Raw genomic sequence first — 20,563 nt, 5'->3', positions numbered from 1 at the left:
ACAACAATAAGATTTCCCTTTCCAAAGCTGTCCATCAACCCTGTTTTGGTCCTTCAATATTTTGATGATATAGCTATCTAAGATGAGCCCTCAAGCCCCCGTCACTGGATACACAGAGGGCCCACAAGCCATGCATTGCTCCAAAGCAAGGTTGCGATTTTACTCCAACAAGCTTTTGAGCCATAGACATTGCCAGAAGATGAATGGCATCTGCCCAGGACAAACTGAAACGTTTACATCTTTTAGAGTTACTGTTCAATCTTCTGATGCTTGGGAAGAGAGGACAAAAATAGGTCACTGATGCTAGTCTGTGTCTTGCTAAGCAGCCGGTGTGCCCCTCTGTTCCTGCCACTACTCATCATTTGTTGAGGGATAAGGCGTTGAGCCTCCTGTTCTCTGACTCACAGATACTCCTTGTCTTTGTAGAAGCAGACATTGTCCCTAGGCAAGCCACAGCCTTGTCGTCCATCAATTGTAGGTTATTCCGACTGTCCAAGCAGCCCCTGCAGGCCAATCATATTTGTGACAGCAGCAGGCAGCTGTATGGTTTCCCCTGGAGGAAAAAGAGAGCTTGCCACCGACACACAACAGGTGTGGAAAACTCAATATATGCTTTGGCCATAACAAGTGGCCGAGCCTTTGCCAATCAGGATGAACTGAGGAAGCCAACAAATGCTAAAAAGAAGTCAAGATGAGCTTCTCGGATTACACAAAGGCCTTTAGTCTTTGATGGTGTTGACCATGTCAAACTGTGGAATGGCCATAGGAAAATGGGAATCCCAGAACATCTCTTGGGAAATGCATAGCCTCCTACACAAAGGGCAGGTAAGCACAATCTGAATGGAGCATGCAGAAACCTACTTTACCTCAACCGACATGCAGAATATTACTGTATATTGAGGGAAGCTGGACTGAAAGAAGTTTTAAAACTGGAGGAAGAAAATCAACAACCTGCGCTATGCTGATGACACTACTCTGAAAATGCAAATAATCCCAGCCCTGGCGGCACAGTGGTTAGAATGCAATATTGCAGGCTAACTCTTCCCACAGCCAGGAGTTTGATCCTGACCAGCTCAAGGTGGTTTCAGCTTTCCATCCTTCTGAGATCGGTAAAATGTGGACCCAGATTGTTGAGGGGAAATAGGCTGACTCTTTAAACCGCATAAAGAGGGCTAGAAAACACTGTGAAGCAGTATATAAGTCTAAGTGCTATTGCTATTGCTAATCTGCATGTTTTAGAAAGCCAAGGAACGGGGGGGGGGAAATGGTACTAAAATATAGTAAAGAAGACCAAACTAATGACAACTAGTAGAAAAATCAGCCTTAGAATTGACAATGAAGAGAGTGAAATGGTGGATAGTGTTTGCCTTACAGATTAGCATTTGTATAGCAACAATGAAGAATTTGGAATATATATTGAGATGTTATATCTGTACATACAAAAATCAGTATTATGCAGGTAATTTTTTTTTTCCTGATAACTTTAGGTAAGTGAAGGATTGTAGAACAAATCAATCCAGAATTCTGGATACAAAGACCAGGGTCAAATTATCATATTTTGGACATATTATGCAGAGATCTAAGTCTCTGGAAAATCTATAATGCAGGAAAGGGTAAAAGAAAGAGAAAAAGAAGATAAGCAACAGCAAGAGGGACGGACTCCATCACAACAATGTTGGATGCCCCATTGGAAGACCTGATAGATCACGGGTGGAACAGATCATCCTGGAGAAAAATCTATCTATGCGGTAGCTAAGAGTAGATACCAGCTGGAAGGCACATAATATGGTTGAATATAAAACTGCTTCCAATGTTCCCGTCTTGTCAGAAAACATATCTGACAGTTGCAGTTTCTCCAGAAACCCAGTCTAGCAAGTGTGGGCTCCCAAGGAACTCAATTTGACAGTTATTTTACAAGAAATTCCATTTGCTAGACAATCATAATCACATGCACACTCCTTGCAAAATGCTGGCGTTTTGAGAAACAGAAGGCAGTTTGAGATGGTGAAGGACAATCTCTACAGCAGAAATTGAAATAATAATAATATCAGAAAGAAAAGGCTCTCCCCAGATCCCTCCCACAGGGTGAAGCTGGGGAGGCTTCCTCACTTGCTTCCCCACATTTCTGCATCAGAATTCCCCCCAGAAAGAAAATTTCTTCCCCTCCATGTTTACCTCTAGAAGTAGAGGGAGGGAGGGAGGGAGGGAGAAGGGAGGGAGGGAGGGAGGAAGGGAGGGAGGGAGAGAGAGAGAGAGAGAGAGAGAGAGAGAACACAATATTTTCCTCATTTTGAGTTAATATGCAATTTTGAAAATTTTTTATTCGGCTATAGTATACAAAGGTGAATCAGAGATAATAAGTCATGCCATCTTAATTATATAATAAGAAATCTCCACCACTGGGATTCGGGATTTGGTTTTGCATACGTCTCTAAAAGTCGAAGAAATGGTCTTGTTAAAGAAAGCTAATCCTTTGTTTAATCCTTTCTCAATGGAAGAGGAAAGTATTAAGAAGTAAAGCAATAGAAATATGTTTTTAAAAGACACAGATATGTGTGATAAATAATAGTGTCCATGCAGTCTTAAAAATCTTTACCCATTTTATTGTTTAAACAGAGCTGACCCTTTTATGAGATGGAGTGAAACATTTCCCTTAGACAGCAAATTTGAGACTTTTAAAAAGGGAAACAATACTTTTAATTTTGGAATTTCTGGTTACTGCTTTTTTGTTTTTTTGTTTTTTTCTTTAAAAAAATCCTCTCATCTTGAGAAAGGAAAACTAATTCTTCTCTGATCTGGCTACAGATGTTCTTGAAATGTTACAAAACTCCTTTGTCAAGACCTGCTTACAACCAAGAGTAACATTATTTTAGTCTTCTTTAACCAGATTTACTGAAAGCAAAAAAAAAGGACATGGCATAAAACTTGGATAATGAAGATGTTTTCCTTAGCATGCAGACATTTAACTCTCAGGGTTTTTTTTTAGCTTCCTTGAGCCTGTTGCTAATTGCCTGTTGATGCCCTGGGGAAATCATTACTAGACTTCTAGATGAAAGAAATTGCAGAAGCTTTGTGCTTGAATTGATGTTTTGCAAATTTCTTTTTCCCAAGTAAAGATAAAATGAGATGAGGGGAAATTTTGCTATCCTATTATGTTTACAGGCAGCATGTAAGAGAGAGGTCACTTTTAAAGCACCTCTTCACCTTTTATTCCTGACCCACCAACATAGAGTAATACTGGTAATTATTAGGAATAGGTATTTCCACACATTAGGAAAAAAGGGAAGATCAGAAAGGGACAATAGGTCTTCTCTATCTATTTTTAGCATTTATTTAATGGCATCCTGGATTTTCTCAACGAAGCAGCTTCCAAAATGCATGGACTACAATTCCCATCATTCCCACATCGTGGCATGAAAGCCGCATGGATGAAAGCCGCAGTGCAAATTTGGGATACACCAGATTCGGGAGGCTGTCCTCAAACATTCTCAAACAACCCAATGTTCTTTTGGCAATAACACATTTGGATTGGGAGCGTCTTTCCCCCAAACTGAAAAATGACATAATGCCACTCTGAGCTCACCCAGATATATCACTGTCTCTCCTTGGAGCCAAGCTTACCACTCAACTGAAAACAAAGACTTACAGATATTCTATAATAGAAACACTCATGTTTTTTCTTTGATTATAAATATTTAAAGACAAAGACAAATGCACCAGCAAAAAAGGGAATGTTTCTCATTTGCCTTCAGCCTTACTCTCTGCCTATTTATTCCTAATAAAACAATGGATCGCACATCGCATCTCAGGAATCACTAAAAAAAACATTTTTTAAAAAAATAGTCTTTGGAATTCTTTGGTATAATTTTCTGCTTTCAATATGGAAAAAGGCTCCTTCTGCATTTCCCCCTTCTCTACCTTTTATGGATCTCTTCCCTTCCAGCTGTTGGGAATTCTGTATATGCCCTGGATTGGTGTCTAGTTATATATCCTCTGCAGACATATGCACTGCACACACACACATACACGTACACAACAAGCTCGGACCCAAAATCGCCATCTAGGTAACCCAAATTCTACGAGGAACAAAGTAGAGTTCTAATTAAGTGAACTATCCAAAATAAAAGGAGAAAAGTAATTTTATCTTAGGTCTAAAGTTTTTGTTTCTAATTGGGGAGGAACAAGGAGTTATTCCAGGCTCTGACATTGCCCCATTGATTCTCTCCCCGTTTAAACATTTCCTTCTCCTGGTTCCTGGGACCTTGGAAGTTTAGTCTGTGTGCTTCCATTGCAAAGAAGGCTCTGGAAAATTTCAGACGCCTGATATGAACGATTACCTGGTTTATCTCCTCGGGTTGAATTGCAGCCTTTCCCAATCTGGAGCTCTCCAGAAGCGATGGGTTGCAGCTTCGTTGCCCATAATGGGTAAGGGAAGCTGCAGTCCATGTTTCCAGAGCACATCTACTGGGAAAGGCAGCTGCAACACATCCCTTCTTTCACATTAAGGCCCTCCCACCAGGATAGCAGCCTGTCCTTTAGGAAAGAACATTGTGTCTTAAGTACGGTAACCATGATTTAACTAGAATGCATGGAGCAATTATTACGTTGCAGAGATACAGAAATGGATCTGAATAGCTGCCATTTGCCAAGATGTCTGCATCTGATGTTTTTCAGTCCCATTAGTGCTCAGCAAGTGCACAGCTGTGTCATATTTCTCAAAGGGGGAGAGGGAGGGAGAGGGAGGGAGGGAGGGAGGGAGGGAAAGAGAGATATGGGTGGGGGAGAGAGAGACCCTTTATAAAGAGCTGTTAGTTAACCCTTGCTTCTTTGGGCCACAAAGGATCACATATTTACTGGCTAATGCCACAATTTTAGCAACTGATGTATGTTTTCTAAATATGAGATCCAACCTGAGGCAAGTAGGCAAATCCTGACTATGAGGAAGGTGTCCCTGTTACCTGGATGTATTCTGAGACAACCATCACTGTCTCTTGCACAGTCTGTCCCATGCAGTGGAGGAGCTTCCTCTGAAGCCCCAAAGTCTTTAAACTTAGCTCATCTGGGTATGCTGCCATTTTGTTTTCAGGGCTCTGAATTTCAGTGATGAAGGAACCAGGCTACAAAAGAGGACACAGTGAATCATTGTTGAGGGGGAAATAGGAGAAAGGAGGAGTATTAGGTATGTTCACTGCCTTGAGTTATTTCTAAGAGTAATAAAATTGGGACAAAAAAAATTTAAACAGAAAATCTCAATTGTACATCCTCAAGACTTTTGACTTTCAAACATTGTCAGAAGATAAGAGACTAATGGATCTTTAATAAACAATAGTGAACGTTGAATTACTTGGTATATCTATTTTGCCATGCAGTATAACTCTGGTATCATCATTCAAAGCAATACAGTCCAGAAATTTCTGTCCATCACTGAAATCTTCTTGATTGGATTGCTTTTTCTGATCCAAGTGTCCATTTCTTAGAAAATACATAAATTGTCTTCCAATGTGCAAAATGCCTTCCTTGAGTTATCCATATTGAATTAATGTAGAGATGTTCCAGGGTGCAATAGAGGTTGGGTCAGACCCAGCCTGCTGTGGTAGTATTTGGCAGATTAGCAAACATGTTTAAATATTGAAAATAATTATTCAAATCACCACAATTAAATCTTTAACTACTAAACTTCTATATTATTAATGCATATCACTACGCATTAAAAACATTTTATATAAACCAGATAATCGGGATAACAGATAAAACTTATTAATCTGAGACAGCAAAATTGCCTCAGAATAATCCTAAAAGAAAGAATTATATGGTGAAACTGTTCTATCAAAATGATTCAATAAAAGAGCTATGGGTACCTGATCCAATTCCCTGTCATTTCTGACCAGGCTATAAGACAGGGGTCCACAAACTTGGCAACTTTAAGATTTGTGGACTTTAATTCCCAGAATTCTGGGAGTTGAAGTCCACAAGTCTTAAAGTTGCCAAGTTTGGAGACCTCTGCTATAAGAGATTGGCGGGGTGGGGTTGGGTTTCTCAGTAAAACTGTTTCCCCTGATTTGATTTGATGTTTAATTCGATGCATTGCCTGAAAGAATTCCAAAAGGACAATCCATCCCATGGTCCTCAGCACATCAAATCACAAAAGAAAGGTGGGGAAGAGTCAAGGAACTTTGTGTTCCACGTGGCATTTCAGCTCTCTCAGTAAACAAATCTGATCTCAATGTTTTACAGCCGTGATTCTCAACCGTAACAAGTTGAAGATTGGTGGAATTCAACATCCAGATTCTGGGAATTGAAATCCACTCATCTTCAACTTGCTAAGATTGAAAAAACCCTATTTTACAGACTCTGAGATATGAGGCCCTTGCCTTCCTTGGCTCTCCATCCTCCAAGAAAAGGGCCTTAGTTTGTTGCCACTCGGGATTCAAAAATTTTTATTACTGGTTGGGCCTGGCTTAGTGGGCATGGCAGGGGAAGGTTACTGCACAATCCTCATTCCATCCCCAGGCCTCTAACCTACTTTCCAGCTCTGTTCTCCTGTGAAGGGCAACAAAAGAAGACCCAGCCAATCAGCTGGGACTCGGGAGGCGGAGAAGAGATGGGGGTGGGGCCAGTCAGAGGGGGGATTTGCCGGTTCTCCGAACTACTCAAAATTTCCGCTACCCGTTCTCCAGAACTGGTCAGAATTACTGCTGAATACCCACCTCTGGATTCTACTCTACAGCAAGGAGAAGCTGCCTACTTCAAACATGTAGAGAACCAGCAATGAGGCTCTGAACCATGAATATAATAATGCGAATGACTGCTAGATGGCAGCAGAAGGTTTAAAATTGCCCCTACTTCTTTGCTGCCACCTGTAGCTTTCCAGGTAAGTAGATATCTAGATTTTTGCAGTCCCGTTCAGTATTCACCCCAATACTGTCCACCAGCCAAGAAACTCCTATCCTTCACAGCTCTTAAAAAGCAATGGCCTTTCTTTTGATCTGGAAAGGAAATGGCATTTTGTGGGTCTCCATCTCTCTCACCAGGAAAATTGCAGAGATGGGCTGGATGTCAAAAGCTAGTGGTCCTTTATCATGACTTCCAACACTCATTGCACTAATATATGTCACAAATCTCCAGCAGGCAGGATGACATCTCTTTCTAAGGACTTCCTACACAGAGAAAATATAACCAAACATTGCTAGCTTCCCCTTTCCTTCCACTTTATTTATTTCTTTATCTAAATTATTTATCAACTCTTAGATAGCAACTATGGAGAGCTTAGATTGAATTTAGTTATGCCCGTGCTTGCTTTCTATGGAAACCAAACTTGGAAACCATTCGCTTTTTGCTAGTATGGCAAAGAACTGAGAAGCCCGGAGTTTGACTTCTCTGTAATGTCATAATTTAGGGTGCCCAGAATTATTTTCCAATGTACCTCCCCTTTTTGCAACAGAGATACCATCCAATACATCAAATGGAATTGCTGTGTAGCTACCATATCTCTGAAAATTATTTATTTATTTTGTAATTCTTTGCTAATTCAAGCTTCAACTTAGTGGGGAGCGAGCCTAAAAGCACCTGAAACAATGCAAGGCAACCTCCAAAACTAAAATCCACAAACCAAGCTGTAGATTCCAAGAGAAAGGCTCAACAGTGCCCCACTAGGGTCAATGTCTGGAATACTCTTCCTGAGTCTGTGGTTTCTTCCCCAAACCCCAAAAACTTTAACCTTAGACTGTTGACCTCACCCCTTTCCTAAGAGGTCTGTAGGGGGCGTGCATGAGCGCACCAACGTGCCTACCGTCCCTGTCCTATTGTTTCTTTTATTTTTCTTATATGTATCCATGTTTTTACTTATACTTATTACCTTGTAAGCGTTTGACAAACCAAATAAATAAAACTTACAGTGGTGGTATTCAACCGGTTCGGCCCGGTTCTGGTGAGCCGGTAGGAGCGATGAGCAGCGGAGACCAAACCGGTTCTCTCGGCCACTCTGCTGTTGGGCCCATCCACCCGCCTGGGCTCCCATACTCACTTTTACCTGCTGAATTTGAAGCGCAGCTGCTTTGCACGGCACAGAATAGTTCCACACAGCAGCTGCTGAAGCGACTGGAATCGTGCAGGCTTGCAGGAGGTGACTTAGGCAAACGCCTCTGCGCCTGCACAAAGTGTGCGTTTGGCGGGCGCATGCATGCAAAACATGTGCATGCATGCAAAGCACACCCACCAAGCCATGCCCACCGAACCGGTGGCAACAATATTTGAATTCCACCACTGCCCTGCTAGTACCTCTGGACCTGTTCCACCTCTGTTTGAAGAGCTCCCTCCATCTCAGCCTCAGGTCCCTGACTTAGCAGAGGTTAGTCCCCATTAGCAAAATGGCAAAAACCCTCCCCTCCCCTCAGTTCCTTTGCTCCTAGGCAGGGGCGGGATTCTACCGGTTCAGACCGGTTCTATAGAACCGGTTGTTACGATTCTGCACAGTTCAGAGAACCGGCAAATCGCACCCCTGGCCTGAGAGCAGAGCTGAACCTTCCTTAGGACTGAAGCTTCTATTTTTCAGTGCAGACTCCGGCAGCAGATTGCAGAAAGGTACCCTGTTTCTCCAACAATATGGCCTCCCCCAATAGGAAGTCCCAGCATGTTTTATAGGCATGAAATGAAATTAAGACCCTCCCCCCAAATTAAGGCCTATATTAAAACATGCAAAATGGGGGGAATGGTGGGGGGGCTTGCCGTTAGGAAGTACTTTTGTTGCGCACCCGGATATGGTGCTGCCTGCGTTGACCCCAATACGACGTGCCCCACCAACGCCGAGGTCAACATCCAAGCTGTCGCCACCCGCCCGCCCGAAGATGCAAGGGGGGGGAATTAAGTCACCCCCGAAAAGACGACCTAGCCATTTTTTCGGGGCAAAAAAAAAAATAAGACCCAGCCTTATTATATGAGAAACACGGTAGATCTCTGAGTGAAGCTGTGATTCTGCAAGCAATTCAATCTGCCTGCCTGCTTTGCCTCATTTTGGGTAAAAGTTGCCCTTTTTAAAATAAAAAATTCAACATTTACATAAATATTTACAATATTTACATACAAGCCATGCCCAGCCAGTCACATGACCACCAAGCCACGCCCAGTCAGCAAGCCAGACCACCCCATCACATGACCCCCCCAAGCCACACCCACAAATTAGGGCACGCCCACAGAACCGGTTGTTAAAAAATTTGAAATCCCACCCCTGCTCCTAGGACTATGTGGTTGGCCCAGGTGCAACTCCCAAAGCAGGAGCGGGCAGGTGGGATGATGAACGTGAATGGGAGAACCTAAATCCAGGAACAGTAATAAAAATGTGCATTTTCTGACCGTCTTTATTCCCTCCCCAGAGCCAAAGGGATGCTATCTATGCTAAGTGTGAGCTTTTGCTAAAAAAACGGCAGTCTTTCTTCTGCTCCAAGACGTGCTGGGTGGGGACCGGCCCTTCTCCTCCTCCTCCCCAAGTCTTCCTTGAAGCCTCAGGGCAGAAAGAGAGGATGATACAGCAGCCTCAGGATCTGGTTCGGCTGAGTGGTCCTCTGTGCAAACTGACCTGAGGCTGCTCCCTTCAGAGACACATTTGAGCTGTATGTGCAAAGTGCTCTTCCCCCCTTGACTGGAAGGCGCGCCTGACACATCCCATCAGACTGCGCTGCAGGCAAGGCCGACCACTTTATTCCATGCAAGAAATTAAGCAACCAGGAGATTTAAATCTCGGTCTGTTTAAAATGCCCGAATGTGCCCCCCTCGATAAGGGTTACAGTCAATTAACATAGTTATCAGCCAACTGCATGCCGCCTTCAGCTGAAAGAGGGCAACCCTCTTCCTCGCCACCCGTAATCCCTGGTAGAAAACGATCACAGGGTTTCCATGGTTACTTAGCACAGAAAAGAGCTGGCTTTTTTTTTTTTTTAATTAACAATGACAGAAACAGGAAGCCTTCAGAAGTGGTTGAGACCCTCCATCAACACCTGCTCTGAAATCACTGCCGTTTATGCCCAGTCATACAAATGCTTTAAAAATATCTAAACAGATTTTTCTGTTTAATTAAAAAACCTCCCCAACACAAACTTTTCAATCCGTGCCAACGTGCAAGGCGTAAACTCCTCTCTGCAATGGAAAACCCAGTGAACCCCCCAGCAGGGTTTTCAAACAGGATCACGCAAGGATTCTCCCCCTTTGCCCGGCCCATCCAAAGGACTGGCAGCAGCCACACGCCCAGCAACCTGTGACCAGACTGGGGGCACTTGCATAGCTTTCAGTCTGCAATCCAACCTCTGCAGGTTTTTCTTATTTTTTTTGCCTTAATTTCAGGAAGAAATGTGGCTCTTCTCCCATGTTTATCGCTGCAACTCGGGGAAGGAGATGAGGCAAGGAAGAATGCACCCGTAGTTAATTTCCAACAGGATGCATAAAGAGGAAAAGAAAACATCCCCTTTATCTCCAGATGTCATCTCCAGATGTGGAATAAGACCACACCCACCCTGTCATTCTGACGGTGACGACAGCCACATGTTTGCAAACAAAATGGCACCTTGCTGTGCTTTGTTCCTCCTTGGGAGACTCCTATGCAATTTATCCAAGTCTCCACCCCCAGTGGTGGTATTCATTTTTTTTTTACTACCGGTTCTGTGGGCATAGCTTGGTGGGCATGGTGTAGTTTGGTGGGCATGGCTTGGTGGGCATGGCAGGGGAAGGAGATGCTGCAAAATCCCATTCCCTCCCCACCCCACTAACCTGCTATCCAGCTCCATTCTCCCCTGCAGGGCAACAAAAGAAGACCCAGCTGATCAGCTGGGATTCAGGAGGCGGAGAATAGATGGGAGCAGGGCCAGTCAGAAGTGGGATTTCTCTGAATTACTCAACATTTCCGCTGCTGGTTCTGCAGAACCGGTCAGACCCGGCTGAATCCCACCTCTGCTCTGCACACATTGGAAAGCAAGGCTTCACACAAAGTACGGCACCATCTGGATACAATGACGGCCATGTGGCACCTTTTGTGAAGAAGGCCAGGGGCTTAGAGAGGATTTTGACATGTTTTGAACAGCTTCTCCTGGAGATGTCAGCCTTCACACCAAACACAACCACAACGCTTGACTCTTCAGATGCTCAGGAATTTCCTTAGGGCAGAAGCTGACTGATACGGCCATTTTGTAGCTTCACTGAAGAGAAGCCTCCTAAAGCCACAGTCAGATCTCTGAACATGCTCGTTCTTTCCTTCAGTTATTAATTTATTTGTGAGATCTTATTTAATCCCGCCGTTATTTCATTATATGTATCTCAACGCAACAACTTGATGCGCAGGAAACTGGGGAAATTCCTTGAAGAGGATGTCAGAGACAAACTGTTGCAGCCTCCCATTAAGTTAATTAAGTTGGTGCCTTGCAAATGTGTTACAACAAAGGGAAGAAGTCAAGGAAGATGACAGAAGTGTTAGAATGCATTAATATGAAATGCTGTTAATTAAAATGCCCCGACGAGATACAAAACCTGTTTAATTTCCCAACCACAGACCTCTTTAAAACTAGTTCTAAGTTCTGATCTTAACCATAAACCTTCCTTTCCCAAAGAGTAGGGTCAATAGGTTGCCTTGGATGATGCTTGCATCTCCCACCGAGGTCTTCCAAAAGGTGGACCTGCACTCCTATCAAGGATGTTCCAGAATCATCTGGTAGATTCTTCTCTTTGATAGTGTACCCCAGGAGTCCCCAACCACCGGGCCCCGGACCGGTACCGGTCCGTGGAACATTTTCTACCGGGCCGCCGGTTTGCTGGGCGCCGCCATCTTGTTTTGATGAGAAAGTGCTTCCGGTGAGCTTTTCCGGTTGGAAAGCGGCGTTTGGGTCCTGAAGGAATCCTCGCGCCTTAGTTTCATCGAAGGGGGGGGGCGGCTTCAAACAAAACTAAGGCGCGAGGATTCTTTCAGCACCCAAGGCAAGGCGAGCCGAGCGACCGTCCCGAAGCCGTCGCGAAGCCCATCGACACAGGTACAAAGGAGGAGTTGAAGGTGGCGGGGAGAAGCGGGGGACGGCTGGCTGGCCGGTCGCTTGGCTCGCCTTGCCATGCATGCTGATGCCAATACTGGGCCGTGGATCATTTTGTGATGCCAGTACCGGGCCATGGCACAAAAAAGGTTGGGGGCCACTGGTGTACCCCCCTCCTCATGCCCCTAAGAATGACCTGAGTGAGCCATGGGAAGCTCTTTCATCGACCCATGTCTCCATCATCTTTTCCCCAGACCATGAATGAGGCAGATGTAACCCATCCTTGCTGTACCTGTATTTAAAGAAGCCCCTTCTCTCTTATTCTGACACACTCAGAGGCAACCTCTAAAGCAGGGGTCCCCAAACTTGGCAACTTTAAGACTTGTGGATTTCAACTCCCAGAATTCCTCAGCCAGCATTACAAATCCAAGTTTTCTATATATTTCCTCTATCATTAAAAGCTACTTTGGCTCCCTTTCCAGCTTGATTTTTATCATTTCCCAGGACTTCTACAATCTAGTTTATCTGTAGTGAGAGAACCTGTTACAGCTCTAAATATTAGTTAATATAGGATGACAAATTATTTCAGTCATGCCTTGTTTCAGGGGCCCCCAAACTTGGCAAATTTAAGACTTGTGGGCTTCAACTCCGCTGGCTGGAAAATTCTGGGAGTTGAAGTCCACAAGTCTTAAAGTTGCCAAGTTTGGGGACCCCTGCTGTAAAGTTTTCTTCCTTTGTCCCCCATCACATCATGCTGCAACTGAAGAGAGCCACGAGACCATTTGGGGACAAACTTTGGGTGTTTTAAGGAGTTCCAGGGAGTTGCTCAATCCTCCAAGTAATTGTTTGCTTTCCTAGTAAAATACTCCTAATTTTTAGACCCCTAACAAGTCTGGGCCATCCAGTGGATCTTCATCAGACCTGAGATTTTTGTCTCAGAAGATAATTTAGTTCCATCCTTCTATCAACTGAAATACAGTAGACTCATCAGGCTAAACTGATAAAATGAATTTTTCCCAGACAATGTTAATGGTTTGTGGCTGCCAAAAGCCATTATCGAAGTTCTATTTCATCAAATTTATTGAAAAAGAAGGAGAAAGGAACCTTTTCATACTAGAAGCCAGACTGGAAATCCAAAAACAGGCTTCATCCTGAATAGAATGTTAACTATATGAAAACATGCTTTTATTTTTGAAAATCACCACTTTCAGATGCCTGGCTTCTTTTAAACCATGCACCAATTCACTCAGATTAATATCATGTAATTAGCTGTGTTTTCTTCCCTACCTGTAACAACAACAACAACAACAACAACAACAACAACAACAACAACAACAAAATGCTGCAACAGTCAGCTGGGAATATTTCTAGCATTAGAGCTCAGATGAAGTTATTGGATTTGTTATTCTACTTCTCAGCTCCTCAACCATCTTTAAAGAAGCTTTACCAACCCAGCCTCATATCTAGGTGGGAAAAATGTTATCTTTCCACCCCAGGAAACCTTCCCTACTTGGACAGAAGCTGCCTTCCTGTTATGCATTAAATGCTACAAGGAAATTCTGAAGGCATCAAAGAAGGGGACAGGTTTCTGAGCTGTCACCCTGTATAGTGGGTCTTGGACCTTAAAATGCATGCAAATTAGATCTCAGCCAGTATGCCCTAGAGTTTTTCAGACACAAGAAATAATTTCAGCTTTTTCTGTAAAGTGGAAGGAGTAAGCTGTATTTATTCAGCTATTAGGCTACTTGGTCCTATTTTTTCACCTTTAAACAACATGGATGAAAGTATACCAGTAAGAAAAAGGGGCAAGAACGTCATGAGGAGGAGGAGGAGGAGGAGGAGGAGGAGGAGCAACAGCTCAATAGCAAAGAAAGCTTTCAACTTGCATTTCTGAAACTTCAACCTTCGACAAGAAAAACAAAATGCACAGGTACAGTATATGTGTAACTGGCTCAATAGTAGTAATTGTGAGAGGGATCTTGAAGACCTAGTGGATAACCATTTAAATATGAGCCAGACATGTGGTGCAGCTGCCCAAAAAGCCAACACATTTCTAGGTGCATAAACAGAGGGATAGAATCAAGATCATGTGAATTGTTAATATCACTTTTATAATGCCTTGCCATGGCCACACCTAGAATACTGCATCCCGTTTTGGTCACCACGATGTAAAAAAGATGTGGAGATTCTAGAAAGAGTGCAGAGAAGAGCAACAGAGATGATTAGGGGACTGGAGGATAAAACATATAAATAATGGTTGCTGGAATTGAGTGTGTCTAGTTTGATGAAAAGAAGGACTAGGGGTGACATGATAGCAGTCTTCCAATATCTCAGGGGCTGCCACAGAGAAGAGGCAGTCAAGCTATTCTCCAAAGCATCTGAGGGCAGGACAAGAAGCAATGGATGGAAACTAATTAAAGAAAGAAGCAGCTTAGAACTAAGGAGACATTTCCTGATAGTTATAACAATTAATCAGTGGAAGTACTTGCCTCTAGAAGTTGTAAATGCTCCAACACTGGAAGTTTTTAAGAAGGGATGGGATGGGATGACCATTTGTCTCAAATGGTATAGGCCAGGGGTTCCTGTCTAAGCAGGGGGTTGGACTAGAAGACCTCCAAGGTCCCTTCTACTGTATATTCTACCGTATAGTGCAATATTCATGCAATATCAGGGGTTTTCAATTCAATGTATAGAATGTGAAGGATGTGTGTTTGTGTTTATTTTCATAGCCATAATGTATACTGAAGATAGTATTTAATTTCGTTGTCCAGTGTGCAATGACAATAAACTAAAGTAAACTAAACTTCCAACTCCGTTATTCTAATTCTAATTCTAACCTTTTCAGATGCTACCATTCTTGAGAAATTGAGAACACCCTGCCAAGATGCTGGTCAAAAACAGAAATAAAAAAATGACAGCTATGCCACCATTCGTATCCTTTCTATCCAATCTGTCTTTGCAGTTCCCAGAGTTTAATTCCCTTTACTAAATCCCCCCTTTTATACACTACTTTAAAAATGCAATTATCCCATAATGTAATCTTTTTGTACATTAAAAAAAAATTGCAATCTACTTTACAACCCAAGTTTTCTATATATTTTTCTCTGGTTTTCTCTATCATTAAAAGCCACTTTGGCTCCCTTTCAAGCTTGATTTTTATCATTTCCAAGGACTTCCAAAATCTAGTTTACCTGTAGTGAGAGAACCTGTTACATCTCTAAATATTAGTTAATATAGGATGACAAATTATTTTAGCCACGCCTTATTTGTTTTATCTTTTTCATCATATTTTTCAAGTTTCATTTCAACATCCAGGGGGGAAAAAGTGACAAAGTCACAAAAAACCCAATTCCTACCCTGAGTCTTCATATTTCTAGTTTCCCTGAACATTCCTTCAAAAAAAATTGATTTCTTTTATTTTTGCACCAACATGAGCTTTTTTCTAAGATGAATAACAAGCTGTTGATCCTTTAAATAGAAACTGAAAAAGTAAACACAATTCCTGTTTAATTCTTTTAATTCTAAAATAACCCAATGGGAGAATGTCAACATTTATTATGTTATGAGGGTGAAGTGACAAAATATAGCTTGAACATCACTGTGGCAACAGGCATCATTTAGGATATTATATCCCTAAAATAAACATTTCCAGCTAAGACATATGGGGAGCCCATGTAGTAAACAAATTAAATCTATGTTGCAAATGTCAAAATGAAATTTCTTGCTAAGAAATAGTTGGGTAAACCCCACTAAGCATAGTCCTAAGGACCGCCCTTGTAAAGCTGTATTTAACAGTGCATTTCAACTTCCTCTTCTCCTTACATTTAAACACCTCTTTGAAGAGAATTTGCAGCAATAGTTGCCTACCTATTGCCCTTCCCTTTCCTGCCACCCAGTTTTCTTCAGGCTACTTGGAACAGATTGTTTTGAAGCCGTAGCCGTAGTCGTCCATCCCCCTGACCTACAGAGTCTTTGCAATTTGAGAAGGAATCTTAGGAGGAAATCAACAGCCTTCTCTCCAACCGCTGAAGTCCTCCTTGTTCACCTCTTTTACTTCCAGACACAGCAACTACTGTCCAAGTCAAGGCTCAGAAGGTTCTAGAAGATTGCATTCCCCCCTCCCCGACCTTTAAAGATGCTCTGACAGGTTGCAGGTAAAGATGGAAAATCCACACTTACCATCTTTATCAGAATACGCATGCTTCAATGTAGCCACACTACAAGCACCCTACTATTTCCTGCCAAAATAGACCTTTTAGGATTCACAGGCCATAACTGGGCAAGGGCAGTAAGAAAGAAAGCGATTACAGTGGGTGAAATCAGGGTTGGTCAATGCCAGAGTGACTTACCTACAAAAGAGGAAGCATGAAAGGAAAAAAAGAGCCGGTTAATCCACAACCGTTCACTAAGCTCTTTAAGATCAGATCTAATTAGCTCTAATTCATAGGAGGAGCGCAAAGTTCCTGAGGTCGGAGTAATTAACCTGGGGTGTTGTTGTTTTTTAATCACTCCCGCTTGGCTGAATCCTAAGGACAAAATAGGCAGCAGTGGGTGTGCAGGCGCATGTAACATACGCCTCACGCATTCCTAGGCATGCCAAGCTGTTTGTGCAGAAGAGCCACCATTGCAATGAAACAGGTGGTAGAAACCCAAAACTCCAGAGGCCTCCGATGGCTTCTCAGGAAGCATCCAATGATCGTCAGCAGATCAGAGGTAGCAGCTTCTTCCACTGGGAGGAGGAGGCCAATGTGGTGCCCACCCGCCATTCCTGGGATGGTGCCAGCATCGCCTTGGCAACCGGCTGCTCCAAGGAGCCACAAATAGCAGACGTAAGTCCCCTCTTGCCTAGGGCTGGCCCGTGCTCATCCCTCTCTCCGTAGGACAGGCTTCCACACAAACAGGCAGCCCTGAGGAATGAGAGGGATCTTCAGGAAAAAAAACAAGGCTTTCCTCCCCATCTTGCCTTTAGATCTCTGGAAGAGGAGAAGCAGCACCGATCCTGCCACATTGCCACAAAGGCATTCAAATATTTCGGGGCGAAGAAGCTATAAGATCCGAGTATTTCTCCTTAAAGGAAAACAAGGCACTCGCCAGAGCCCATGTCTCACAAAGAATGAACTGTTAATTAGGAAAGGGTTCTTAATGAATTAATTAAGGAAGGAAGGATGGATGGATGGATGAATGCAGCAACAATGTGTGGCAGATCTGACACCGGATTTTATAGCTCATTCTTCCTTGGCTGTTTTTGTATCGCAAATACACTTAGAATCAGCATTTGGAATAACCACATGCCAGCTGCAGGAAACAAAATAATAAACAAAAATAAAACTCCTCAGAAGAAGACAAAGAAGTAAATACAAAGATGTATAATACGTTAATAGAAGTGAAATGCAAATGTATACACTGCTTTAGCAATGTTTTAAAATGTGAAAATTTGTTTTTAACGGACGAAACATTGAATAAATAAATTTATTTTTAAAAAACCAACAACTCCTCAGCTACACCCGAGAAGTAGAAACTAATCCTCAGTGTCTAGACCAGGGGTGTCCAACCTTGGCAACTTTAAGACTTGTGGACTTCAACTCTCAGAATTCCTCAGCCAGCAAAGCTGGCTGGGGAATTCTGGGAGTTGAAGTCCACAAGTCTTAAAGTTGCCAAGGTTGGACACCCTGGTCTAGTTAATCAAAAATGATTCTACCTTTTTTAAAAAAAAATTTCTCTGCATTTTATATTTTAAAACTAAGTTGCAAATGGCAGTTTAAACTGCCATCCTGTTATAAAATGAGACATTGTTCATCTCCTTCCATTTGAAACAGTCATGTTATCGTGGTCGACCTCAGAAAGCCGAATGGACTTCAGCTTCAGGTCAGAATGCAAAGACGGTGAAGATCTGGAGCAGGATGATTGCAAAAGACACCGAGGGCACGTATTTAGCACCACGGCTTTCCAGAAAAAATAATCCAGGCCAGTGTTTTACAGGCAATAAAGCTAACAGCTTTATTTAACTCCATATTATTTGATCAGCTGTTTTCCAATGCTTAAAAAGAAGAATAAGATTCCCAGGGTAAAAATGAATGCTGGATTGTACAAGAGAAAAGATGTGCAGCGATGCATTTCGAAGACTTTGTCAGAAAAATAATGGGAGGGGAGATTGCTTGGGACACGAAAGTAATATTTTGACAGGAAGTGTTTCAGTTGATCCGAGGATAAAAGATTATCCACCGAGAAAAGATTACTGTCCCCCCCCACCCATGTTCCAAAATGTCCAGCTTTCTTTAACAAAACACAAGTTATGTTTTTACTCCTTTCTGTCTCAAAGAAAGGGGGTGGAAAGCTGATTCTCTATGATCTCAAATTGAAAACCGTGGAGAAAAAGAAGGAAGCATTATTTTCCTCCGCTGATACAGACCATGCTCCATGCCTTCCTGCTGGGCCCCTCCGGCACCACTGCCTTTGATTCAGCCGCAAAGGGAAGCCCCTGGGTGACGAGTCTAAGCCCCTTCATTTCTGGGGAGGGGGGTTTCTCCTCTCTATTTCCTTGCAGAGAATTCAAGCGGAGCTTACTGTGACTCCTTCAAGGTACATCATTCAAAAAGAAAACGACCATGGCCATTCCTGGCGTTTAAAAATACTACACAAAGCTTTAGGCTGAAACGCTGCAAGGGGAGAACGAGAAAGGCAACTGAATCCATTAGGAGGGATGTCCTCTCTGTGCAAACCTTCGCTCCAGCAAAGTCTCTTGCAGACAGGCAGGGATCAAGCCAATTTAGAACAGGGGTCTCCAACCTTGGCAACTTTAAGCCTGGTGGACTTTGCTGGCTGGGGAATTCTGGGAGTTGAAATCCACCAGACTTAAAGTTGCCAAGGTTGGAGACCCCCTGATTTAGAAGGTAAAATCTTTTAACCATTCAAATCGAAAGAGATGATTTTTGTTCTATTTTGACGGACAAGATATTTTCTCATTTTGCTGGGAATAAGGAAGAAGGACGCCTTTGCAAGGAAAGATGTTTTTTTTTTTTAATGCATTTTACAAGAATTCACCCCAACTTCTGTAAGAAAAACCGAAGAAGGTGCAGATTTACAGCAGTAGAATCTTATTGTCGGGGGAGGGGGGATCTAGCCAAGGGATCTGAAAGAACCCATCCTGTTGCCAAAGATCAGTAATAAAGACAAAGATTCCTTCAGGAAAAGCAAGAGATTGCCGGTTTACAACTTAGATCAGGGGTGTCCAACCTTGGCAACTTTAAGACTTGTGGACTTCAACTCCCAGAATTCCTCAGCCAGCAAAGCTGGCTGAGGAATTCTGGGAGTTGAAGTCCACAAGTCTTAAAGTTGCCAAGGTTGGACACCCTGACTTAGATTTAGATCCTGCCTGTCAAGAGGCAGGGATTTTTCCTCTGATTCCCCCTAACTACCCTGGGAGCCCCTTAAGGAGACCCATTGGGGAATGTGATCCTGGATGCCTCCAGTCCTCCCCAACTCCTTCAAGGGAAGAGATTTTCAGAGCGTGAGAAACCAATCAGGGTTTGCTTCTGTGGCATTTCAGGGCCTCCGTTCTTCTCTTCCTTGTCTCAAAAGAGCAGGACTCGCACATAGCTTGTCTGCACCCAGTGGTGGGATTCAAAAAAAATTTTTACTACCGGTTTGGTGGGCGTGGTGTGGCTTGGTGGGAGTAGCAGGGGAGGGTTACTGCAAAATCCCCGTTCCCTCCCCACCCCACTAACCTGCTTTTCAGCTCCATTCTCCTGTGCAGGGCAACCAAAGGAGACCCAGCTGATCAGCTGGGATATGAAGGGAAGGAATAGATGGGGTTGGTGGGGCCAGTCAGAGGTGGGATTTGCCGATTCTGCTACTGGTTCTCCAGAACTGGTCAGAACCTGCTGGATACCACCTCTGGCTGCACCCAGACAGACTGAGGGTGTCGTGATGCACCCTTTCATCTTGTCTCTCCAGGCTCTGGAGAAAAGCAGAAGCACAAAAAAGGAAGCACAAACTCCATTTTGTGTACTTCTACTGAAAAGCAAGCACCACGGGTTCCTCCAGAAGATGCAAATATAATCTAGCTTCTTTTTTTTAAAAAAAGCTTTCCCTGCTAACCTTTAAACCCTCTATGCTTACTCCCTCCCCCCACCCCAAGATTTTGGAAGCTAGCAGTTCCCCGTTGTGACAAGAAGTCCCTTCCGTTGGACTTTGCATTGCAAAGCTGACCGGTGTCAAGCTGCAGCTCCAGCCTCCTTGGGGGAAAGGGAATGATCTATTTTCAGGTACATCCACAGCAATGTTTGTTGAAAGCCATGTCTCTGATTTCACAGCTGGGAAGGGACACGTTTCCCAATTGAACAATAATTGGTCCTATTTTAATCTGATCTGTATGGGAAGCTTAAGAGAATAAATGAAGCACTAGGGTGCTAAACTCAACATTTTTGCTTGAAACTCAACATTAAGAAAACTAAGATCATGGCATCCAGCCGTCTCAATTCCTGGCAAATAGATGGGGAAGAAATGGAGGTAGTCACAGATTTTATTTTCCTGGGCTCCAAAATCACCGCAGATGGGGACTG

General features: G+C 43.1%; 1 protein-coding gene across 5 annotated transcripts in view; it reads right to left on the bottom strand.

Annotated features, from left to right (window-relative positions):
* The window catches only part of ANK3 (ankyrin 3), a 329,783-nt gene that overhangs the window by 228,439 nt on the left and 80,781 nt on the right, over positions 1–20,563 (bottom strand). The window contains exon 1 of one of the 5 annotated variants that reach the window (XM_087963789.1): positions 16,182–16,295. The exons of the other annotated variants lie outside the window; for them this stretch is intronic. Within the exon in view, the coding sequence (XP_087819915.1) occupies positions 16,182–16,202 (21 nt within the window). The 5' untranslated portion in view covers positions 16,203–16,295. Of the gene's footprint in view, positions 1–16,181; positions 16,296–20,563 lie in introns of those variants that run through there. 5 annotated transcript variants of the gene reach the window in all.

This window comes from Notechis scutatus, chromosome 4, assembly GCF_049901735.1.
Source record: "Notechis scutatus isolate UNSWTSFEM ecotype Mainland chromosome 4, rNotScu1.2, whole genome shotgun sequence".
Taxonomy (NCBI): domain Eukaryota; kingdom Metazoa; phylum Chordata; class Lepidosauria; order Squamata; family Elapidae; genus Notechis; species Notechis scutatus.
This window is presented reverse-complemented; position numbering and strand designations above follow the sequence as displayed.